General features: G+C 43.2%; 2 protein-coding genes across 6 annotated transcripts in view; both read left to right on the plus strand.

Annotated features, from left to right (window-relative positions):
* LOC132464395 (SH3 and multiple ankyrin repeat domains protein 2-like) overlaps window positions 1–16,887 on the plus strand; it is a 38,655-nt gene extending 21,768 nt beyond the window's left edge. For 3 of the 4 annotated variants that reach the window (XM_060060738.1, XM_060060739.1, XM_060060741.1), the window contains 16 exons: window positions 538–722; window positions 1,421–1,534; window positions 1,946–2,027; window positions 3,126–3,208; window positions 3,836–3,960; window positions 4,717–4,852; window positions 5,141–5,227; window positions 5,687–5,710; window positions 6,177–6,301; window positions 6,501–6,615; window positions 6,995–7,306; window positions 7,936–8,050; window positions 8,593–8,756; window positions 9,109–9,823; window positions 11,738–12,883; window positions 13,215–16,887. In XM_060060738.1, the coding sequence (XP_059916721.1) occupies window positions 538–722; window positions 1,421–1,534; window positions 1,946–2,027; window positions 3,126–3,208; window positions 3,836–3,960; window positions 4,717–4,852; window positions 5,141–5,227; window positions 5,687–5,710; window positions 6,177–6,301; window positions 6,501–6,615; window positions 6,995–7,306; window positions 7,936–8,050; window positions 8,593–8,756; window positions 9,109–9,823; window positions 11,738–12,883; window positions 13,215–13,746 (4,060 nt within the window). In that variant the 3' untranslated portion in view covers window positions 13,747–16,887. The remainder of the gene's footprint in view (window positions 1–537; window positions 723–1,420; window positions 1,535–1,945; window positions 2,028–3,125; window positions 3,209–3,835; window positions 3,961–4,716; window positions 4,853–5,140; window positions 5,228–5,686; window positions 5,711–6,176; window positions 6,302–6,500; window positions 6,616–6,994; window positions 7,307–7,935; window positions 8,051–8,592; window positions 8,757–9,108; window positions 9,824–11,737; window positions 12,884–13,214) is intronic. The other variant, XM_060060740.1, reaches the window with a different exon arrangement.
* A 3,005-nt stretch (window positions 16,888–19,892) lies between these two features.
* Window positions 19,893–25,886, plus strand: part of LOC132464401 (anoctamin-1-like) — a 30,135-nt gene continuing 24,141 nt past the window's right edge. Inside the window, exons 1-3 of one of the 2 annotated variants that reach the window (XM_060060749.1) lie at window positions 19,893–20,059; window positions 23,430–23,568; window positions 24,818–24,952. In XM_060060749.1, the coding sequence (XP_059916732.1) occupies window positions 24,878–24,952 (75 nt within the window). In that variant the 5' untranslated portion in view covers window positions 19,893–20,059; window positions 23,430–23,568; window positions 24,818–24,877. The remainder of the gene's footprint in view (window positions 20,060–23,429; window positions 23,569–24,817; window positions 24,953–25,886) is intronic. The other variant, XM_060060750.1, reaches the window with a different exon arrangement.

Here is a 25,886-nt window from a genome sequence, read left to right on the forward strand (position 1 = left end):
AACACACTTGACTACAGGAGAACCAACACCATTGGTGCTAAAATCCCCATGGTGGCACCAATGGTGATGGTACTCCTGTAGTCAAGTGTGTTTGCTTCTAAAAAGGTTTCAAAGCATTCCCACTTCACAGTAGTACCATCAACATTGGTTCCACCATCACTCGGATGAATGCTTTTAAGATAAATTAGGTGTATTATGTATGTACAACCTTTGAGTTCTTATAGTTTGCACTCAGCATTTTCACAAACATATTTGATGCAGCGATGGACTGTACGTTATCTCGGATGCAGAAGTCCTTCCATGTTAAGGCAGAACATCTGGGAGACTGCACAAAGCCTGCACCTTGTTTTGTTTTGTTACGGAGATTTGTGTAAAACTAAAGTGTATTTCTTACAGTTTACTACTTTTGGCCGAAAGTGAGTTTCCAACTTTGGGCTTACAGATGATCCCTGCCTTCCAGCAAGGTGCTGGTCGGACTTTGGCATCTAGTGACTGTACTGGACGCTATTGAGATGATTCCCCCACTATGTTCTCCAGCCCCCATAGTGGAGGGGGCCGTGCTGGCCCGGAACCGGCCCGTCACAGGACCCGCGAGGAGGCGGAGCAGCCCCGCAACAACACCCAGTACAGCGCCATCCCTGCCAGACAGTTTGTGGCCATCACACCGTACCACCCGCAGGCTGAGGGGGAGATTGCACTGTGTAAAAATGACAGAGTCAAAGGTAAGTCTGTTGGGTGTAGCATGTGGATTCGTTTTAGAACTCTACTATAAAGGATTTACAAAAACAAGTAGGTGAGACTTGTGTCAGCAATTTGGTCCCTCGGTAAATGTTTATTGTCTTTTATAATGTTTCGATATGGCAATGTATTACATTTTTGCGCATTTAGAATGATTTGAGTTAGCATTTCAACTTCGCACCTGTTGTTTATTAACAATGCATTTATGGGAATCCTACTCATTACCTTAGTCAACCTCAAATGGGAAGCATCCACTGAACAGCCATAAACTTCTGAAAAGTAATCACCCACCACCTACCTCAAAACTAGCATGAATCCCCGTGGACGTGGAATCAGCGGACCACACTTGGAAAACTGCAGATCCACAACGCAACAACAAATGTTGAACATTTCATCAATGTGTTTTGTCATGCTGTAGGATGGGACGAGATGTACTGTATATCACAGATCAGATCATTTCATCGTTGGTATTCTTGTGAGCTGCATCTATGTCAATACAACAAGGCTCTAGGCTGATGCCACATATCACTTACCTATTTTATTGGATGAGTTCGATACACTTCAGTTGCTGTACTTTTATAATGTTTTATATAGTTCTAAAATGTGGAGTGAGGTTGTAAACTGGTGAAGAACCAAACTGGTATTTTAATCCTAACACCTTTACGTGGATCTCCGTCTCTAGTGCTGTGTGTTGGAGAAGGGGGTTACCTGAAGGGCAGCGTCCGCGGCGGTGTTGGCTGGTTTCCTGCTGAATGCGTAGAGGAGGTGCCTACACAGGCTCAGGAAGATAGACCCTGTGAGTGCACACAAACACACAAGGACCTAAACGCATATCGCACGGTGATGTTGCCATACAAGCACCAAAATGCAGCCTTCCAAGAATGTGTCAATGACGTCCTTGATTTGCTCTTCTCAACTTTAGGGAATGTAAACTGTCAATGATAAGCTTTTTCAGATTAATTTGGCCCATATTGTTTTACTAACTCCCCTCCCCTGTAACAAGCCAGGTCAAGGTGACCATTGCTATTTATATCCTTTAAGGTTGATACAATTACCTACTGGATAATTCTGTGACAGCGCAGACATGGATTTCTTCCAGTCTCAAGGACGTGTTTTAAAGATGGAAATGGCAGATGCCAGATACAAGCAGTAGAACCAATGCCTCAATAAGATATGATTCTCTATAAGGTCTTGTATTTCATTACAGACACAAGGCATGACCATGCAGAGCGAAGAAAGCTCTTCAGGAATTACACCGTTGGCTCCTACGACAGCTTTGAGGCCGCCAGGTAAACACTGTCATAAAGTTTTCACTTGCCAGGCTGAAAGGTTGTAGAAGGTAGAGGTTTCCGTACCACAGGTCCCCAACACAATCCTACCTTATTCTACTACATTATTTAGCAGATACTTTCCTCCAAAGCAACTTACTGCAAATGCCATCAACGACACAGACATAACCCAAGAAAGTGCAAGTCATTAAAATTCCTATTTTATATTCAACAAGATGCAGTCTGAATAGATTGGTTTACAGCCTGCGGCACAAGACGGGTCGTCCCGGCTGTGCTGAAGTCAGTGGGGAGCTCGTTCCTCCATTGTGGAGTCAGGACAGCAAACAGCAAAAGTCAGGACAGGTTCTATTCAGTGGCTGCTGGGGTTCCGACGTAGCGAGGGGAGTAGCACGACGTTTGGCACTCATGGAGTGTAGTAGATGGGCTCGGGTGTAGGGTTTGACCATGTGATGGATGTAGAATGCGCCAGAGCCGCTCGCAGCCCGGTAGGCAAAAGTACCAGTGACCTGGATCGGGTTCTGGCAGCCAGCGGTAGAGAGTGCTGGATGCGGGGGGGCGGTGTAGTGTGGGGGAGCTCGGGTAGCCCCGAACCCCCGACTGAATCTCAAGCACTCCGCCTGCTTGTTAACCAGTGGAATTGAGAGCAGGAGGCACACCACCAGCGTGTGTATAAATAGATTATATTAATATATAAATAATCCACTTTCAGCTATACAGTGTTCAAATTAACCAGTTATGTAAATGCAAATACTTATGCTCTACCTCGCGACTGCATAATGCTGTCCGTTGTTACGGAGGACAAAGAGAAATATTAAGTCAGGGACAGACGTTTGGGTTCGAACTCAGATCCTTTCAGCGAGGAGCAAGCAGGGAACCTGATTGGTTTCTGAAGATAGCTGTATTTCTCTGGGAGCGTGATGGGTAACTTCAAGGATGCTTTATTATGCCGTCCATAATTCCGCAGACGGATGCCTGTGTGTTGGCAGCTTTCTTCCTCCCAATGCACTCCAGGGGTTAGGACAAAGGGCATAGTTCATGCAACAGAGGTCATGGTTAATGCGAACGGCTGCAGTAACGCTCTGATCATGACGTCCACAGCAACCGTATAATTGATGAGAAGACTGTGGTGCTGCAGAAAAGGGACAACGAGGGATTTGGATTCGTGCTGAGAGGGGCAAAAGGTACCAATGGAGCAGTTTCTTTTTTCAACGTCATCATTTCCTTGTGCTTGTCCCTCACTGCTCCTGCTGCCCAGCTCACTCTTGGTTCACATCATGTTTGTCAAAGCCTTGTAACAAGCAGCACAACGGGAGGAGAGAAAACGTTACACGGGAGATGTGGATGCCACACTCTATTGTCGACAGAAAAGCATCTGCAATGCTTACAGCGTTGTGATTCTGTGCTGTGATCCTGCTTTTCCCCATAACACCCCTCTAAATATTGGCATAGTATCTAGCTACCATACGCATCAACAACAGCGTGATTTCATTATAACGATTCATGCTGACCAATTCCCTTTAGGACAACAAGGAAAGCAATACAGCCTTTCATGTTTCATCCGTGATATTGACCTAAGACAAACACAGAAAGGACAACAAGGAAAGCGATACAGCCCTTTATGTTTCATCTCTGATATTGACCTAAGACAAACACAGAATAATGTTGACCTCCTCGTTTTTACGTTTACGTCACCGTCTCGCATCATACAACTAGTGGGTCACTTTGCAGAGCCATCTCAATGTTACCAACCCATGTTGATATGACACAGTGTACTAGTCTAATGCACCCGTCGTGTGTGTGGTCCGTAGCGGACACGCCCATCGAGGAGTTCAGCCCGACGCCAGCGTTCCCGGCGCTGCAGTACCTGGAGTCTGTGGACGAGGGCGGTGTAGCGTGGCTGGCAGGTCTCAGGACCGGGGACTTCCTCATTAAGGTCTGTACCCTGAAGCGTACACACCCTGGTCGCCAAACTATGCATGGAACCATCCCCCCCGTCTCTCTGCCATGCCACCAGCCTTGCCGTCTTCAAAGCCTTGTATTTTTGATAAACACTACTGCCTTAAACACTTAGTCCTCAACTTACCGTCCACCACCCTGTCTGTGTGTATGTACCCTGTCTGTGTGTATGTACCCTGTCTGTGTGTAAGTACCCTGTCTGTGTGTAAGTACCATGTCTGTGTGTATGTACCCTGTCTGTGTGTAAGTACCCTGTCTGTGTGTAAGTACCATGTCTGTGTGTGTGAATGTATGGTTTTCTCTTGTGTTTGTATTTAATGTCTAATGCTGTTATTTAGTCTTCGTAAATGTTTAGTATTGTATTCCGTTCTGTATATATATATATATATATATATATATATATATATATATAGTATTGTGTTGACATTATTTTATTGTATACTTTTATTTCATTTCTAATTCCTATGGCAACAGTACCACTCTTCCCAGTTCTCTTATTTAACTAGGTTGTACTATAACTGTTTGAGCTGCAGCTGCTGCTCCAATTCTGATCACGTGCTTCGGTTGTTCTCAGGCTCACTTGTCACTTCGGATGAAGCGTCCGTTAAATGACTCAATGTTGTGCGCAGAGAGCCCTCTGGGCCGGAAAGTAAGACTGTGAACAACACCAGACGCTCGTCGGGTGTTATTGGTGGTCAGCAGTGATCATGGTGTCGTCCTGTCCTGTGTGTAGGTGAACCAGGACAACGTGGTGAAAGTGGGACACAAGCAGGTGGTGAACATGATCCGACACGGAGGGAACCGGCTCATCATCAAGGTGGTGACCGTCAGCCGCACCCTAGACCCGGAGAAGACAAACCCCAAGAAAGGTGCCGCTCAGTCTCCCCTTTTTTTTCCCACCCATATTTTTTGCCTTTTCTCTTCCTCTTCAATCCATGCTGTGTCCTGTTCACAATGGAGGGCCTATATCATTGCATAACACATCACCTCTTCGTTGTCTGTGTTCCTAACACTTGTGGAGCAGAAACAAATGATGGGGGTGGTGGATGTAAGGCTAATGTTTCACCGAGAGCTGCATCCATGGAACCCGCTAACATAATGACTGAGCGTGTAAGCATTGGTGTTTGATGAGAATCTGTCGACTTCTGTCCTTGTAGTTCCCCCTACCCCAAGACGGGGACCATCCACCCTGCTGTCCATGGCTATGAGGTCCAAGTCCATGACTTCAGAGCTGGAGGAATTATGTAAGACACACATATTAAACATTACCCACCATTGCAACAGTCCCATGCTAGATGCTCTCTTTCTGCCATCCCTCTTTCCATCCGTGTTATAGAGAGGTAAACACATACAGGCACAAAGACTACATATTACTCAATCCGTTTTTATGTTAAGTTTGTTTTTATGTGTGTTTGTGCCTGTTTTTGTGTGTGTGTGTGTGTGTGTGTGTGTGTGTGTGTGTGTGTGTGTGTGTGTGTGTGTGTGTGTGTGTGTGTGTGTGTGTGTGTGTGTGTGTGTGTGTGTGTGTGTGTGCACTCATGCGTGTGCATAGGATAATATTTTCGGGGTCCTTTTGTTTTCAGTGTTTTTGTTACAATTTGCAAACTATGTTGATTTTGTCACATAATTAATCTAGACTGAATTATCCAAATAAATAATGTTATCAATAGTGTATTCATCCTCTGTGTGCTTTCTTTGTCTAGCTACACTGAAAAGGAAGAAGGATGGTGAGTCTAAATGTTGTCTGTTTTCATGTGGTAAAAAAGTATTGCCATCCAAAGTATGGCAACGTGAATAGTGCACGTTGAATGATCATCTCAAAAGTCTTTCGTTATTTGAAAGTAGAAGCTGTACTCTTCAATAACATCAACACAACAAATCGAACAACCCTAACCAAGACACATTCTTTACAGGAAAATAAAGTTGTATTCTCTTGGGTAATATGTTATTTTCAGTCTGGTTCATTAGCATTAACAAGCTCATTGCCATTTCTCCTCAATATTTTTGTGAATCTGAATCACGACAATTATGTACATTGTTCATCGCTTAAGCCATACTTTTGTTAATTGTGTCCGGTGTGTGTGTGTGTGTGTGTGTGTGTGTGTGTGTGTGTGTGTGTGTGTGTGTGTGTGTGTGTGTGTGTGTGTGTGTGTGTGTGTGTGTGTGTGTGTGTGTGTGTGTGTGTTTGTGTAGATGACCATGCAGAGAAGCCAATGTGGGACAGTAACCGTAACAGCACACCTAACGTAGAGAGCAGAAAACCCCCACCAAAGACACGCTCATCCAGTCGCTACTCACCCTTCAATCCTGAGATGAATGTAAGCACATTCTCCTCCACTAAGTAGGCTAAAACTCAGCAAAAAATGTAAGCTGCATCTCTGCTTGAAAGTAGGCTGAAGCTTTATTTGATGTTGTCCCCTGAGGCCAACTTTTACACTTTTGAAGTGGTGGTGATTCAGGGGCAAGTATGTACCTTACTTTTCCCTTTGTACGTTTCTGATTCCTGTCTCATTGTAGTCCATTGGCGATATCCAGGAAGTGCCTCAGCCGAGCCGGGCAGGACCAACGAACGCCAGAGCAGCTTACCTCGGTATTCCTAAACAGGGAATCATCAGGAGACAGAAATCCATCGGTAAGGACAGCACTGGTTCACTGAAATACACGTGTCTCACTCAAGACCATGATGCTTGAAGGTACTCGATCTTTACATTTAATTGATTTGGTAATTTAGTTTTAATGAGTAATAATTATATTTTACATTTATAATTAAAATAATAGTAATCATCCTCTTCATCATCATCATCAGATAGCATTTTTATAAAAAAAAATCCAATACTGTGTTACTGTATAATCCCCTTGAACATCCAATTTACTGCTGCAAAGTAGGTGAAGCAAGCACTGTTTTGCAGTGCAACACCGTCATCTCTGCCACTGCCTTGACCTTAATATATAAATAAACCAACTCAGCATCTTAACACTGCTGTCCCATGGCTGCACGCGTCCCGCCCCAGGGGTCACCGAGGAGGAGAAGACCTTCCTGTCCCCCCCCATGCTGAAGCTGGCCCGGAGCCTCTCCATGCCGGACACCTCCGAGGACATCCCCCCGCCGCCGGCCGTCTCCCCCCCCTCCCCCCCGTCCCCCTCCCCCTACACCTCGTCCCACCCCCAGGCCCCGGAGCCTGAGGAGCGGGTGCTGTACGGCGGGGCGGTGTACCCCCGGTTCCCCCAGAACGGGGCCGCCCCCGGGAAGGGCGGCCCTCCCGCCGCGGAGAAGGCCGAGGACAGCGAGGACGCGGCCTGGAAACGGAACGCAGCGGGCACAGGTACGTCTGGGGGGCGGGGATCTAACATCGGCCTGATTTAGTACATTCTTTCAAAATGTTTTTGCCAAATGTTAGCAGTCAAAAATAAATAAAAGTCAGTTTGGAAAACTGACTTTTTTTTCCCATCTAATGTCATTCTAATAAAACACAATTTTCCTCCTTATCACGAGTTAACATATTGAAGAATAAACAATGAATGAAATGTACTTACTGATTACAGTAATGGGTAATGTAATGTGAAATGAGCTGTGACAAAGACCAATAAGGTTCTCTGTACCAGATGTGAATGCTCCACAGCAGGTGAATATAACACAACTGAATATGATATGTAATCAGTTAATTCCCATTTTGAAATGATGATGGGAGCCACCATCACCTTCAGAAGTGCTGCACTCCCTATACAGTCATTTATTTCAGTGCTGCTCTATCTTTCTGTGTGAGACCCATTTCAGAGCTTAGAGGTGGCATTTCTTCAAGTACTTTCTTCCATTTTATGTGCCATATCCGTTTATTGTTTATATTTCAGAGGCAAACCTGAAGCTGTCTAGACTCCTCTGTCAAAGGGTCATTTATGAATCAGCTTTAATAACCACAGCACATTATCATTAACCCATACACCCATCCTACAGCCCAGCAGAGTTTTCTCAACCGCTGTACCCCAGCCCAGATCCCAGAGAACCCGTACTCTGACCGGGCCAAGCTCAGCTCCAACATGGGCTCATTCAGCGTGAGCAAACAAGCAAGGTACTCTTGTTGTGTCACTCTTCATAACCACTCTGTTTGTGTTCAAAGCCTTATCATTTGGAGGTCATCAGACCATACCAACTAAATACAGGTGTACCGCCGTGACCAATGAGTGAAGGGAGATTGGTTCGGACTGACATGGTCTGAAGGACCTTGCCACTACTTTGGCCGATTTGTAGTAATCCCGGTAATTGGTACTTAGTTAGTAATTCCGTAAATGATTTTATGGGAGATGTATTACTTGTGTATATCGATTTCTGTCTCGATTAATAGAGCACAGTTTCCCAGGCACCAGTGCTGGCAGTGAAGGAGAAACACGCAGATGCCGACGTAAAAACCAACTTTATTTATAGATATCTAGCTAAGATATGGAGGAGACGGTTAGGTTTATATATAATTAAAAAATGATGGACAATTCTCTTCAAATCCCTCCTTGTCTCGGTTTCACATCAACATCCAATTCTCTTCACCATTGTGACTCCCCGACCATTTCCACCACCACCACAACCACAAACAAACCCACCATCATGTGCCATCATAAGGAAAGGGATGCTGATGAAGCAGCCAAAGGTGGAGGACAAGCCAGAGAAGGGGTCTTCCATCCCCATCCCCACCATCATCATCAAGGAGCCGTCCACCTCCAGCAGCGGTAAGAGCAGCCAGGCCAGCAGCATGGAGGTGGAGCCTGGAAGTCAGGATCTGCCAGGTAGGCTGGGAACATGGTGCTGTATGGATATAGCAGGGCTCTAAATATAGCAGGGTGACTCACACTCCTTCATGCAATGTTTAAAACAAGGGTCTGCCAAGTCTAGCGACCGTCCCGGGGTCATACTTTTTGCATTCTGTCAAATGAAAATAGAGCCTGATCACGAACACTAGTCACGCTACTCATGTATCTCTGTTGCTGTATAAAGTTAATGCAAGCATAAATATGTACGCAGTCGTTCGTCGTATTTGTTGTTCATTTGTGTCGTCAATCATTTAGTATGGCATGGCTTAAACATCAGGAGAGTTGGTCATCTGCTGCTATTCAATGGTTCTCAAATCCCTGCTTCTAGGCCAGCTCCGGCCAGACACCACCCCCGACACCAGCAGTGTCTTCGTGGTGCCCACCATACGCTCCCGGAGGCTGGCCGACCTGCGGAACTCCGTGTCCTTCCGGTCCACGGACCTGGGGGACGAGGAGCCCGCCGCCCACGCCCCGTCCCGCCTGCGCCAGTCCCGGTCCATCGACGAGGGCATGCTCAGCAGCGACGAGCACTTCCGCCGGCTGGTGGTCAACCCCCTGTCCCTGCTCAACATCCCCGACTCCAACGGCGGAGGCGCGGCGGCGGGACACCTGATGGACTGCAACGCCCCCGAGCCGTCCATGCTCCGGGCCCCCCTCAACACCCGGACCGGCCTGCACCACTCTCAGCAGCACCAGCACCACCTCAGCCCCCTCAGCCTGCCCGTCAAGACGTACACGCCCTCTCTGTCCTCGCTGTCCTCGCCGGCCTCCCCGTCCATGGGATACGGACACTACCTGCACCCGGTCACCGGTAAGCCCTTGGACCCCAGCTCCCCGCTGGCCCTGGCGTTGGCCGCCAGGGACCAGGCCATCAGGGGACAGAATCAGCCGCAGCCGCTCAAGACTCAAGAGGCGTCCAAGTCGGACCTCAACATGCCGTTGTTCATCGATACCAAACTGGCTCGTCCGAGTGCGGAGTCGTCCTTTGGCAGTGCGACGGTGACCCCGTTGGCCCGCACCGGGCCCAGGGGAGCCCTGCGGAGGTAAGGCTCCCACTGATCCCAGCTCAGTTCCTACCGAGGGTTACATTCACACCAGGACAAGGGAAACGGCTGGTGTGATTTGTCATCACCAGCATGTTTTCTCTTGTATCATCCGTCTAGCGTTTGGCAAGTTAGTCGACAATCTCTGTATTTATTTCCTCATCTGACTCTAGCTCTTACTCCATCACACACAAGAAGCTGACTTGCACTCCTATGAGACTGATCGCTAAAAATGTATTTTAGGAAAAGTATGAATGGCCAACTCATCATAAGGAGGTGTTCTGCTGACCAGGCTGCTTGCTCTGTGGCCTGTTTTTAAATGTGTGAGACAAATGTGATGATCTGTTTCAGACAACCAGGGAGCGGGGGCTTCAGAGCCTGGTCGCATACATGTAGAACAAATCAATGTCCCCCGTAGATTTCACATTCATCCCCCTAGATGTTCCAGACCGCTGATTGACAAGCTGTATTTTTTTTCAAATGATCCCCATATTGGGGTTTATAGTTGGGTGATGAATCACCCCCTAGTGTACATTTGGTGTAAGGACATGTTATGTAGGTTGCGCAGAAGTAGGAATTGAAAACTGTTTACAACATTGTTGCTTGGCATTTTCACAAAGTATTTATATAACCCATGCTGTTGCAAGAATGTTGAGGGCTAAAGGGTAGAAACAGGAACATGATGCATGAAGCATTTCCAAAAAGCTGCCCAGCTGACCAGCTGATTTATGATGGATCATAAATTACAATCTCCATTTTAATTGGGCCTATAATATAAATAGCATGGTGAGGACAGGGTGGGTGTAACTGCTCCCTTGCTAAAAAAGAGTCCCAGTATCTGCTAGCCGTAGTGGACCTGACCGGAACGATCAAAGCCCACCCGGGTACGTTACCATGGTAACCACGGTCCACTGTTTATGCGTGCAATAGCATGTGTTTAACCTAGAGAGAGAGAGAGATCTACAATGAAAAAAACATTCTGCAAGTGGTGTCGGGGTTTGGTTCTATTTTAAATACACGTATCAAATAGTTGTTTACTATTGCAGCTTAACAATACAGCCACCTTAGTCCTCCCACAGGCTGTGCTTCAGTCCCCACTCTCTCCCTCAAAAGCCTTGTTAAATAAACAATCACCGAGATGAGCTGCAGCTGGCCTCAATTGGCGGTGGCCTGGTTGTTGTAGTCTTTTGTTGTAGTCTTTTTCGCCAAAGCAATCTTCCTTCTACCTTGAGCTGACCTATCTTCCATCTATGTGTGATGCCACACGCCCAGCGTCGTCAGTTGCACGTTAATTATCGTATTTGTACGATCATTTTGCTCTCTATACAATGTAGGATAAATAATGAAAAGTCGTGCATCAAATATGGTGATTTGTATGTATAATGTTGAATTAATAGCAATGTACTATTCACTCTCTGATGTCTGTCCTTAACACTGCACATCCAGAATGAACAGTTTAGTCCACTTCTGTATGACCCACTCTGCTGTCTGGAAATCTCTCTTGCACTGGATTATCCTGGGTTCATGAGAAACCTTTAATCAGATATGAACTATGCAGCTTTATACATGGGAAATCAGATAAGTACCATATTGTTAATTAGAAAAAAGGAATAATTCAACCTATTATTACTTAAAATCTCCATGCCCCATTTATTTCCATAGTTGATGTGGGAGCATCCGTGACCCCTCACAACTGAAACTGAACTGTTTCATACGCAATTCTGAATCTATTATCATAATATTATTTATAATTAACAATCTCTCTCTCTCTCTCTCTCTCTCTCTATACACACACACACACACACTATTCAGATTTCAATATTCAGAAAAACACTGAGAAAAGCCAAAGCTGTTAGCATTCCCGATGTGTTGTCCCTCACTGCCCTCCTGTGAACCATGTGTCCCGTTCCCCAGGCAGATGACTGAATCCAAGTACGAGACGGACACCAAGTACGAACACCCTCTGGCCAAGGACAAGAAGAGAGCGGAGCCCACGCAGCGGGACGAAGACCTGTCCCAACACAAGCGGGCCGGCCTCCTCATGGTGCACACCTCGGACCGCACGCGCCGCGGCTCCTCGGGGGGTCTCTTGGGGGGGGAGGAGCGGGGCGCCAGGAACGCCGCCTCCAAGGACCACAGCCAGCCGGCCTCTGCGCCTCCCTTGTCTCATAATCCGTCTCACATCCACATCTCCCCGCACAAGACCTTCATCACCGTCAGCTCGGCCGAGGAGCCCGTCAAGCTCCCGTTCGGCATGATCCCACCGCCGCCGCTGGCGTCCGTGGACATCCCCGAGGACGAGCTCTTCCCCGAGTCCCTACCGCCGCCGATAGAGTTCGCCAACAGCTTCGATATCTCTGAGAGCCAGGCCAGCAGCATCGCCGAGCTGCTGAAACAAACCAACAACCTGTCCTCTGACCAGGCCCTGGCCATCACCGAGATCCTGAAGCAAACGCAAAACGCCTCGCCGGGCTCCGCCTCCGCCGCCCGCCAGAGTTCCGTCTCCCCGTTCTATCCCTCCTACTTCCTGCCCACAAACAGCCAGCATGAGATAAAGTGTGCACCAGCTGGCCTGACCAACACCATGCTTCCTATTTATCCCGAGGTCTCCCTAGACAGCTTCGGGCCGGTGGGCGATTCAGGGATAGAGGTGGAGGTGGACAGCAGGTCGGTCGGCGGGGACCCCCAGCTGGAGACCACCGGCACTGTGTCCAACGTCTCTTCCATGTCCACCCTGTCCTCGGAAGGAGGGGGCGAGGGTCTGGACCCTTGCTCCGTCTATGGAGACGGTCAGGCCTTCACCGCCGCGGCCATGATCAACAAATCCAACAAAAGCACCAAGGTGAAAACGCACAATGTGGTGCTCCACCACAGGAGCGGGAAGGATATGGGACACGAGGGCATGATGGCCCATCGGGACGAGAGCTCCTACAACGGAGGAGGGCCTCCCTCCTACGTCCCACCTCCTCCTGCACCTGGGGAGGGCCCGCGCACGCCCCGGGACGGAGGAGAGGGGAAGCTCCCTCACATGTCTAAAGCTGGAGAGACAAGGAGATCCAGGTAGGATGCTTACCCTTTCTTCTTGCACATGTTACCCCTTCACCTCTTTCATCCAGCTGGGAGGCACGGCCATAGCAGTCAATGGTAGGTGCGATGACGTCACACTGATCACTGCGTAGTCACAGGCTCACCAAAAGTGTTCTTTCTGTCACATAGGTCGTGGATCTTGGGTGTCTTTGGTTTTATCACATATTGGATCTACCTGAGCAGTTTGCTACAAGCCCTCACGGATCACGGATGTACATTTCATGCATCCCTTTTGCTTTGAGGTGCATTCTCGTCTGCGTGTTCTTCATGAATTCACCATTTGTGTTCTCCCGTGTCCCTCCAGGAACCCGGACTTCTCCTCTGGCGTGCCGCGCAGGAACACAGTCACCTTCGCTTCCACGACTGTCCTGTCGTCGCTCTCGTGCCAAGAGGTCATCACCAACTCCAGCGCACTCTCCGGTTCCAACCAAAGGTCCCCCTCCCCGAGCCTCTCCCCTCCCCCTGACGCCGGCCTCAGGCATCCCCCTCACACCTCCTCCTCCTCCCCCTCCTCCCCCGCCCTGGCCGACCTCTACGTGCTTCCGCCTCTGGGCTCGGGGATCTCCCGCTCGTCCTCGCCCCTGCTGTCGTCGCCTTCCGCCTCTTCCAATAAGCCCTTCGCCTCCAAGCCCCTGGTCCTCTGGAGCAAGGAGGACGTGGCCGACTGGCTGGACCACCTGAACCTGTCGGAGCACAAGGACGCCTTCCTGGACAACGACATCGAGGGGAGCCACCTGCCGTCGCTGCAGAAGGACGACCTGGTGGACCTGGGGGTCACCAGGGTGGGGCATCGGATGAACATAGAGAGAGCTCTGAAGGACCTGATGGACATGTAGCTAGGTCTGAGCGCACGGGGAGGGAGGTGGCCCTGCTGCACACCGCACAACATTGATGGCTTTAGAACGTGGTGGTATAATGCTGTAATGTTTTACTGTATGACTGTTTAAAATGCTGAAAGACTTTATATATATATATACATATGTAGATATAGTACATTAGTTATCGATTCAACTAGATTAGTTTGAAAAAGTACTGTTTCAAAAAGTAGTGAAAGAGATCCAGCAGAACTAATACTGAGTAATAGTTGAATATATTTAATTGATATCCCAGGTTGAGATATTACTGCACACCAAGCTTGAAGAAACAAACATGGAATAGACATAGTCGTTTTGTGGAATATGTCATTTTTTAACAGATGACTGTAGAGGAGTGTAATTTATAGGACAGGATTTAGTGGACATTTTAACTCTCTCACATCTGTTGAATGTCAAAACACCACCTGCTGTGTGGTGCATGTGTCCGTGCATTTTTCTACTTTCAGGACTTTTCACCTTAAGTATTTGGTTAAAAAAGAACTTTTGGGATTTGCTGCTATTCCAGTCTTCTTACATGATAATTGTAAACAGATACAGACTGTATTTTATCAATTGTGGCCATTTGCAACCTTTTTGCTAATGATACAAATATAGAGCAATGTTGAATGAGATGTACTGCCCATATACATAATCCTGGCCTTAAGGGAAGTATAACTTTACAAACATATTATATCAGATTATATCATCTCTTCTTTACCAAACATTTTCATTATTTATGTTATACATGGGTATGTTGCCAACTGTAACATATTATGTACAACATAACATTTGATCTAAAGATAACCATTCACAAACATATCTAACTAAACATTTCTAAAACAAATTCTACAAAAGTGAAATAATAAATATAAACTGTCCACTTCCCATTAGGCTTATTATGTTCATGTTACTTTCATTTTCTGAGGCCTAAAGTATATTAATTTATGTTTGGGTCTTGTTCTAGATCAAGTGATGCATGTTTTAATAATTAGATGAAGGAAAAACAGGCAGCATATGAGAGAACTATAAATAAATTGTAAATCATAATTGAAGCTGCAGCAGACAGTCCCACACTTAGAGCCATGCCATGTGTAAGTGTACCAATGCTTATAAGCTAATAGAATAAGATGGTCATTTTGAATCCAGGGGTGTTTTCTTCCTCCCATTTTGTCATGTAGGTAGGTGTCCATGGCAGCATGATTAGACACAAATATGCAATTCACACACAGAACCACACCATATATTCAACAGTGGCAGTTACTGTCCAACATTAAATATTTTTTGTATTTTACATTGTATTGCTGTATTAAACAATATCGAGTCCATAAACACTATGGGGTGTGGAAAATGTACATACTTTGTCATACGTTAGCTGTCCAACAGAAATCCCTCCGAAATCGACTATTTTATCTTCACTCTCTTTCGGATTTCTTACCACAGAGCACCAATCTAATTCCAAGCAGCGATGCCAACTCATACTCCCACGTCTAAACGAGCAGGTTACAGCCCAGCGCAGAGACAAAGGCTGCTCGCATCGATGCATTAACATCACATGAATGGACCGCTTGGATGACAAATGCTTGCATTGCAAAGTAAAATATCCATCTCAGAATTGTGCAGTTGCTAAATGCGATGCCACAAACATGTGCACTTTCTAGAAAAAGGGTTTCCTCAGGAATAAGTAAGTAGCACTGAGATGCCAGATACGTTCAGTGCTCATTTGATGATATGCTTCACAGGACTGTGTACACACAAAAGTATATAGTGACTTTGAAAGGTGATGTGGATTTGTATACTCCTAGACATCTTGATTAACATTGACCTTAACTGCAGATGTGGTGCATGGTGGCATTTTACATTGTGAGGAACTTTTTTGGGCCATTTGAATAAATTTAACAAGTGAACAGGAATATTTTATTTTGTGCTATTTTTAAAAAGATTTAAATTCTGTATTTTGTGGATTGTAAAGTTCTGGAGGCTGATCACAGCAATGTGCCAAAAAAGGGAAATCTTGCTGAATCAAGCTGGAGTAATTTGAGATCATGTTAAACTATTCCTTTATATCCATTAAACCATTTTGACCGCCATTATTTTTCTATAAGGTACGCCAACCTTGTTATGCATGTGCAAAGAAGCTGCAGATTGGTTATTTTTGGAATACTACAGAATAACTGATATTTGTTATTTTTTATTTTGATGACCACAGTTAAAATGTTCTTTAAAATGAAAATGATTATTGATTCTTGATGCTGATATGCATTTCAAATGTTAGTGATAAATAATGCGAATGAAGGTCACTAATTGAAACCAATTTTATAACTGTTGGGGCAATGGACAACAGTTCCTTGAGTTATATTGTGTTTTTATTTTAATCTAAAGCATGAGTTGTATATTTACACACATGCACACAAAGACTGAAATTATCTAAGAAGCAATATGTATTTTTTTTCTTTCTTGTCACGTGGGAAAACTGTTCCATAGTTGTCTCTGACATATTTCTATGAGCAGCTGTGAAATGTTTCAATGGGTATTATGTGGAGTTTTCAGTTCAGCCAACTGTACTGCAGCTGCCCACAGGTTGGGACGCTCATTCATAGCTGTGCATCAGTTAGCCTGAGTTTAGTCTCTGGACTAAACTTGACACATCATCGCAGTGGTATGGTCAGGTGGGGACTCAAAGACCACCTTCTTCTACACATTGTCTCAAAATAATAAGATGTTTACAAAGTTATTTACACATTTTTATTATTTAAAAAGATAGCTAAATGTAATCGTTTTATCCAATATTTTTAGATATTAGTAAATTGTCTTTGAATCCAGACCTGCCTCACCACTGCATTGAATATAGGATTTTTTTTTTACTTTGTCGTAGAACAAAACAAAAAGCATTGTTGGAAAGGTCTCTGCTTGTAGGGTAACATATGTACGTTTGAGAGATGAACCCTGACCCCAAGGGGTCATGTCTGTATCTCAATAAAAGGTTAACAGTCAACTGTTTTGGGCAGCTCTGGACATCTACTATTAAAGGGGAACCTACCATCAATTGGGGCCACAGCGCATAATGCCCTAATATGTCAGCACTTTGTCTTGTACATATATAAAGCTATTCCCAGACTAAATTAACCCGGAGTAAGACAATAATTAAATTTTTCACTCATTCCTTCGATATGAAATGGCTGGGAGTGTATCGTGCAACTGTCATGGTAGTTCTCTTTTGAATTTGACTTGAGATTTAGTTCAACATCGATTGAAGTAAGGTATAATTAAGCAAAATAAGCACAACATTATGTGGATTCATTCGGCTACCTAAAGGCATAGAACATAATTGTCTTCAACTGGCCGAAGGACCATTTTGCAATCCGGATATGTTTTTGGGTGGATTTTATGTTTTCTTAATTATTCAGGGCAGTCAACATTTCCCTTTGGCAGTCCACGATATCAGCCAGCTTTGGAGCCACCCAATTATTTATATGTAGAATCTTTTTTAATGAAGGGAATCCTTTTTTCAAGATGCGGGAGTGAGCATTCTGTTCCAACATCAATGTTCACTCAAACAAATGGATGACACTTTAATATGGTAAGGATCTAGCAAAATTCAGAAATGCTTCCAATTCCTTTGAGCACATGGTAATCTAGTTTTTTATATCTCTATGACAAAATGTGCAATTTATCACATGATTTTTGACTTTATCATAAATAGTATGATCTTCTCATATGCATTGTGCTTTCATGAATGAATGAATATGACATGAATGCATATGCATCTTGTCATATCTATATGCATTCATGCAATGTTATTACATTAAGTTTGCAATCCCACTGAAAATATGTCTGATTATCAGAAGATTTTTGTCTTCCACGTTCCCTTCACTTGTCTGTAAAGGTTTCAAATCAACAATGTGTAGATTGGCCATTGCAAAATACACTTATTGCAAGCTTCTTTCACTCATGCAAATCATTTTCTTTTCATTAGATAATCTCTGTAACATACAAGGTGTTACTCCGCCCCTTCCAGTTTGTGGTTTCCGGCCCAGGCTCTGTGTCGTCTCCATCCAGAAGTTCTGCTATAACATAGTAAGACCACTGGATCTGAGAGTACCATATGTATAATATGTATAATATGATACAATGTGTAGTGGTTATATGAATGTACCATTCAATTGTATTGAATGAATTTATGATATTAAAGAACTGTATACCGTGATTCTTCATCACGGTATACATATATTCTACACTTAAGACAAATTATAGAACAATAACTTATTTTGTGTAAATTATAAGAAAGACTTTTGCTACGTTTTATATAAAGTTGCATCCTCACTCTTTTTCCTTTTTCAGAGTCTTTGTGGTACTTGTGATTATACTTTCAAAATAACCACAATTGCATAAGTCCATTTATCAGAGAATAATATAGTAGATCAACTTGAAATACATATATTGTCTCTTTAATGTTACATATATATACTGTAGATACTGTATGTATTTATTTATATGTGTGGTATCTGTGATTGGCAAGCTACCCAACACTTTTTTTTCATCTGTTCACCACTTCTCAACATGTCGAAACACAATTCACACCACAACGACTATATTTTGGAGCTTTGCTAGCTATCCATCATTTATCCAACTGTCCAAACATGGCACAGTTTTTACAACTGACATGGGGCTGAGTAATGAGTATATGTCTTCATTTTTTAAATGCTTTGATGTGCTTCATAGGACCAGCCAGGCAGATAGCAACGCCGTGAGCACCAGTGAACAGCTAGAGGCACACTTTGCTGCAGGTCCAGCATCAGCTATAGCATGGGAGATGGGCAGAACGTTAAGGCTGTTGCAGCAGAGATGATACATTACCATTTTTATATTATGATATATTGTTATATTTATACATTATTATAATCATATGTATGGATGCAGTTTAATATTCAAACGTAAAGGATCACCATGCTTGGTTTTGTGAACATAGAATTACAAACATCAAATGGTATGTTATTTGAGCCAAACAATGATTTTTTTTGGTCTGCTCTATCTCAGTGTCAGGGTTTCTCAATAACACAGACGTTCTCACCTCTGCATTGGAAGTAAAAGCAATAAACAAACATGACAGTTGTTAGTAAGTGTAAAGTAAAGGTCCATACCTCCTAGGTGGTGCACTGACCTTGTTCCCCTAGTGATAAGGGAGATAGTGTTTTTATTGGAGCTTGGCAGACTTTTAGTTTAACCTTCCTTCATGGTCTCACAGAGGGCTTTAATTCAAGCCAGAAACGTAGGTTATTCTGATGGGCTGGCCATTAGCTCACAAGTTAAAGCGACAATCGAAGTCAAAAACACAAGGAAGATATACTATATCACCAAAATGCAATACAGACAAAAACAAAAATAAGAACATGGGAAGACACATTTGAACATAATCGGTAATTGAAAGAGCTCGGGGTTGGCGTTAGGAATGGGGTTGTCGATTGGGCTGGGGTGATCAATTGTCAGGATGACAATTTAAAGGATAACCTTCCCAACCATCCCTTGAATGCTACATGGTTTTGAGTGGTATATGACTCCCTCTCTAGGTTAATACGTGCTATTGCATGTTGACCTCTTATCGGCTGATGAGGTTCCCGGTACCTGGTGTTGATGAAGCGTTGATGCGACACACCTAAATATTTTATATAGGATGAATATAGGCCCCACTTAGGACATAATAACATCATAGTTGAACATACATATGTTATACAATGACAAATGTGTAATCGTGTGTAGGGTTGAGCAGAATGTAGGTCTGTCAAATATCCTGAAAAATTGACAGAGCTGGTATAGTCCTTCTGGCATGTCCACCATAGGAAGGCGAACGTGTATTCACCACATTCTATGAATTCAATTGTCTCCCATTTTTCTACAACATTTAGTGATAACTCGTACTTTTTGGCTATTTTGAAGTGATATCCGTATGGAAAAGTGTGCATTCCTCTCGCTGATTTCATCATCTTTCTTTTATTTTTATCTTTATAATGCATCCTTTTGTTTAACATTTCGACCCACTTTAAAAGCAGCAACGATGCGTCTGCTCAATCGCATTTTACTCCCAGCACAGTACTGTAACTGGGAGGAGAGAGATAACTCCATGAGAAATTACCCCCACCCCCCAACTCAAATGAAAGCCCTATGGAAAACGGCTGAACTTTCCAAGCAGAACATCTCGGAGTCCCTCACAGTCCAGTGTTCCTCTCCTAACTACCAAGGATACTTTTATTTTGTATCCTCCGCTGCGCCGGTCTGGAGAAGGAACCAAAAGGAGACTGAGGTAACGCAACTGCATCCCTGTTCACCTGCCACTTGTTAATGTTGCACTAGGTTCCGTTCAATATAGATGGATGGGATTGGTTTAAATGTAGTCAGTAAGTGATTTATTGAGGCATAGCCAATGAAAACAAAACTTTATTTTTATATTTCAGTTCGAGCGTGTTTTTCAAATGGCGCCATTCCTCCTTGAATGAATCACGTGTTATTCTTACAGTCATGTCATTATATCTTCCTGAATGAATAACTTGTTATTATAACGATAATATTATTATATCCTCAGTGGAATAACAGCAAATTACAATGTTTAGAGGGGTTTTCTTTTGCACGAACACATCATATTTAGCCAACATATTTCACATGTCATTAAAACAAAAGTTTTAAAGTTTAACTGAGCTCCTGGAAGTGGGCTACCGTATGCCTTAGCATGCCTTAAGTTATCTTGGTATGAAATTATTTATGTACAATCGTAATGTAGATACCAGTTCCACTCCTGATTATGTGAATGAGAATTAAAGGGATATTCCTTTAACCCTAAAATAATCCCATCTCACCACAATACAACCTGTCCCACAACAATGTAACTTGTGTGTCTCCACTGAATTGTTTGAATTCTCATATTTCCAATTTAAGTTGCAGTTTTGGATTAAATGTGATTAGAAACATATCGATACTGAGTGAATATTGCTTATTATTCATGTTTTGATAGTGAGCAGCTAGCTATAGTATTGCCCTCTTATCTATCCAGAGATGTCTCTTAGACGGTCGCCATTGTTGTTTACATCACTCTGACAGTTAATGGGGATGCCTTGTGACTTTTGACACTGAACAGCCCACACATAGCACATTGAATGATGGTTATTTCTACCGAATGTGGGGTAACAAGTTGCAATCCCACACTGAAAAGAGTATTTTGGAACCAATCCTACATGTACTAAAGGTGAACCATGTAACCATGCGCCTGCATCAGTAATAAGCCAAGGCTGGAGACAATGCAGACATTCCACTTTCATAATGAATATCAGTCTGGCCTTTTTTTTTTGACCAGAAATTGATTTCCCCATCTCTCTTCTCCCTCCTCTCTGTTTTCTGTTCGTCTTTTCAAATTGTTACTCATTATTCTTCAGAATTTGGTGCTCCGAGTTCGTCATGATCTTTTGATAATTACAATGAGGTCAAGGCAGACTGGTGAACCCGCGTGTTCAGAGTGGTGTAATATCCCATAATACTCAGCATCTGCTCCTGGTCTAGGTAGAGATCAAACCATCCCATGTGATGAGCAGTTAGTAGGAATAGCAAATCCACCCCATGCTCTGAATGCAAACTCTGTCCAGAGTCACTGAGGACTTAGTGGTAAAGTGCTGTGTTTTCACATTGCAATGTGTCATATAAGGTGCCCTGGAGGTTTAAGTAATGCAAAGTATTGGGGAAAATACTAAATTGAGGGGTGTAAATCTGGTACAGTTCAGTTAAAAACCTTAATGGTGCAGTGTCAATGTTTCATACACAATCCCAGCTAATTATACTTGGAGAAAGGATTGAAATACAAACGATACCAGACAATGCAATAACAAGCAATTCAAAAGAACAACTACACTTCGGAAAGCAACCGGAATTAGCAGTTAGACTCAGTAAACAATATATGATAAAATCTTTGACCACTAATAACACCAACCTTAAAGTACTAGTAATAATAGGAAGGTAACACAGAGACACATCACATGGGAATGCCTGGTTATCAAAACATTACTCATGCAGATAATTGAAGGTCGAATATTGTTAAAAAATGTAGTCTTTATGTAACAATAATATTAATTACCGAGATAATTGCTTTAGTGATAAGGTGATTGAGACTACATTCAACACATATCTTTTGTCTTTATAAAGTGGTCGTCAACAATCATCAGAACCCTAATTTCCAGAAAGATTGTGTTATCAATAGCAGAGGGGAGGGTCTCAGGGTGCTCTGTATTCAGTACATAACCTTTAAAGTTTGGTACTTATGAAAACAGGAGGCTCTGGAAAATGTAACATCTCATTCAGCTTCTGTAATGAACTTGAGGGGTAAACCAGTAATACGGTGACAGGGATCATACAAAGGGTACTAAATCAACTTTGTAAATAAGTGGGTAAGAAATAAGAAACTAAACCAAATCAAGGCTATACAATATGTATTCACGCGGAAGGGTAGGCTAGCCACAGATAGCACCAACAGTCGAATCTTGTTCTGGAGTCAACCGAAAGAAAGTCCATGTGGTCCAGGGCAGACAGAGAGAGATTCAATGAGATGACCGGAGATTCTGACAGCAAGAGGAAATGGAAGCATAATGCAGGACCCAAGCGAACAAGGCTGCAAAGTAAACAAGGGTTCAGAAGAGTGGCTTAGAGGAAGTTATATTTGGGTTGTTTCACAGATCTTGACACAGGCCAGCTGCTCATGTGCGTGACAAGTATTTTTCTGAGGAATGGGCCATTGTGGTCGAGAGAGGAAAGGGCAGTGAGGAGAGAGAGAGAGAGAAAGAGACAGATAAGCATTAGCCAGCTAGAAGTGACTCGTAGCAGAGAGAGGGGTATATCCTACCTGGAGTTGCTCAACAATTATAATCTATGAATAATAATAATTTTACCAATATGCTATTAATGAAGAAAAATATGTACTGGCTCAATATATAATGCACAATGTTTCTTTATGACATAGCTCATGTGATAAAAATAGTGAGATATTTGTTAATGTAGATCAAAGTTTCAACCCCTTCCATTGACCTTTCCCTAAAAATGTTTGTCTTGCATGTATTCTTAGAATTTCTAAATAAGTTTCATCCACAAGGAAGTTGCTGTAATATATATTGTATAAATAAAGTAATCATAATAAGTCTGGTTCTCCCTTCTGGAGTCATTACCATATTATTATAATTACATCCATCCAGCATCCATCCAAAAGTACATGCAACATTTACTTTTCAATATTTTTGGGATAAAGGACTCACTTGTAAAAACGGAGGAAAACCCTTTAGTTCATGTTTCCCTCTGTGACTCAAACCAACGATACTTGGCTGACTCAAAGTCTAACGGTCTTCTGGGTCCTCTACAAGATTCTCAAGATCCTCTTAGATTACAGCAATTTGTTATATTTGAGTATATATGATGGGATATAGAATCCCTCTGTCTATCAGTATAAAATCTAGATAATTAATCACCTAACTGAGTGAAAGAGCTTGTCATGCAAAGGCCATTCAAAAATGTTAGAAGAGACCGAACACAAGCAGAAGCCGCAATCCTACGCCTTAATAAACTATTTCAACAAGAAATAACATTCAATGCACCTCTGGCCTTTTATCCTTGTGAATCATATATATCTTACATTCATCCTGTAGACCAGAGAGTCTCTGCTTCAGAGCAACCCTGTTGACCCATCCCAGCAAGAGAATACCCAGAGACGGGAGGAACAAGAGCGCCGGTTTACGACGGAAGGGGAAAGGACCAAGGAGAGGAGGTGTGAGGGACAAGAGGAAGGTAAGACACAAGTTCAGAGAAATGTATCTGAACGAGCCGAATCGACTCAAATGTGAAATAAATGTGTGAAATATTGTTTTGTTCAGGTGTGCCGAACAAAAAAGTTGAGGTTTCGACCACAAATTTGATTGCGAAGAAAGAGATTCTAAAGTGATGTGAATCACAAAATCAAAAGGGGGGATTCTAATAAAAAACGTACCACTCCATCCCATCTATGTTTTCATATGAGGCACCTTGTTACCAGTTAGCGCGTTGGGATGTGTAGAAAGGCTGGTAAAAAACACTTATTTTGACCACTTGGTATTCTTTGCATCGTTATTTGCTTCTGTGCATTGACCTATATTTATACGTTTCTAGGTTATTCTGGAACAATAATCAGATTTTAAAATACCTTATTATATGCCACGGAATGATTTATACACAATCGAAACCAATGCAACAGAACCTAATAATAACCTACATTCTTCTTTATAACTACATATGCAAAAGCAACACACTGTGATCACAGCATAACTACGACCCATAGCCCAGAGGGGCCCCAAGGCCCCCGAGCAGTAGGGGCCCCTCACGACTTCAACCCTTTGTCTCTTTCCCATGGACAGATCCTATAACAATGTCAACATTATCATCCTGTAACCTCCCTGGTTGTCTTGTGTGCCTGTACATCTATAGATATAGATATCTATAACCCTAACCCTAGATATAGATATCCATATCTATAGATATGTATATGTGTGTAACATGTCCACACCTTTGTTGCAAAGCTCCAGATACCCAGCTTTGATTGACAGCTGTCCCTCATTAAGAATCATTAACCACAAATTGCTGCCCTCAAATACCCTTCTGTTTTAGTTCCCCCCCCCTCCCAGCAGTGTTGCGGTCACCGCGGTCAGGGAGACACCTCACGTGTCTAAAGGTTTCATGTTGCTCCCTGTGTTTGTAGTTCTGCCAAGTGGTGATTGAAACACTATCGTCTGCACTGTACCGTGCCTACGCAGTACGGAGTTAGAATACACTTCTCCGCCTCCTCTCTGATGTCCTCAAAGAAAGATGCATGTCATTGCTTAATTTTTATATAAGAATAATTCACTTATTCTGAAATCCTTATTTGTCCGTAGGACAGTGATGATATTACTTATGTGTACCCATAACAAAAACATTAAATGGAAAACGTTTTCTTGTGTTTTTGGTTTCTTCGGAAGAGAAAATAATGTAGCATTTAAACTACTTTGTTGATTGTAATTCCCAGGTGGCTTCTGTTGAGCTGTGTCCTTTATCGGAGCCCCCTGCTCCGCACTAGCAGAGGGCCATGGACTGGACTGAGAGGCCCTCAGAGCTGCTGGATAATGTGTTTGATGACCAGGGCTACCAGCATGAGAGTATTGTGAGTCAAATCTAAACCTAACACTAATTATATCCATGTTAAATGGACCCCACTGATATGAACTGCTGTTCAGACCTTCTTTAGTTTTCCAGTATGCGTTGTTGATGTGCTTTTGAGACAAATTTCTTGAAACTTCCAAACCTATAAATGATGTTCCTGGGTTTCACAAATAGTTCATAATATGAAGTCGTGCAACTCCTGTTATGCAAAATAAGTATTAAATGAGGCAAAATTCTACAAAGAAGTATAGAAGAAAAGCAAAATGCCAATTTATTGGGGTAAACCAATCATAGCACACGATGCAAGCCCCCCACACATGTAGAAGCACCATTGTTTAGAGCAGGCCACATCCTGATATCCTGTGAGAAGTGACCTTCCCTCCGTGCACTCTGCTCCCAGCATTTACTGAAACACATGTGGGGTTTTTCTTGGGAGTATTGTGAGGCCGTGCACTAACGTCCCCCTTTTTTTCCCTTTTATTTTTGCTTTTTTTAACTCTTGGTCTAAAAATACCACTCCATCCCGGATGTAAGAGATGTGTGTTATGCAAGACTCTGGCAATTCAAGTGTCAAGATGGAATGAGAGACTGCGTAGACAGTTTCTGGGTCTCCAGGCCCACAAAGTAAACAATTATCTGAGGCATTTTCCTGGAAAGACATGAAAGAGGACAGATAGTGGCCAAAATTAACTTCAAAATTAAAGTCTTACATTGGTTGATTAAAAAACAACAAATATCACAGAGCCTTTTCTTGCCTCCTCTCAGTTGGATCTATGTATTTGTCTATCTTTTACATAATATGATAAAAGAAGTAGGACTGTTATTGTATAATTGTACCTATAAACATTATTTGACGTTATATAATTTGCTATTTTTCTTAGTTTATACACCCAATATGTTGGTGTTGTATCAAATCTGTATATCTATATATATGT

The sequence above is a fragment of the Gadus macrocephalus genome, chromosome 9, assembly GCF_031168955.1.
Source record: "Gadus macrocephalus chromosome 9, ASM3116895v1".
In the NCBI taxonomy this organism is placed as follows: Eukaryota; Metazoa; Chordata; class Actinopteri; order Gadiformes; family Gadidae; genus Gadus; species Gadus macrocephalus.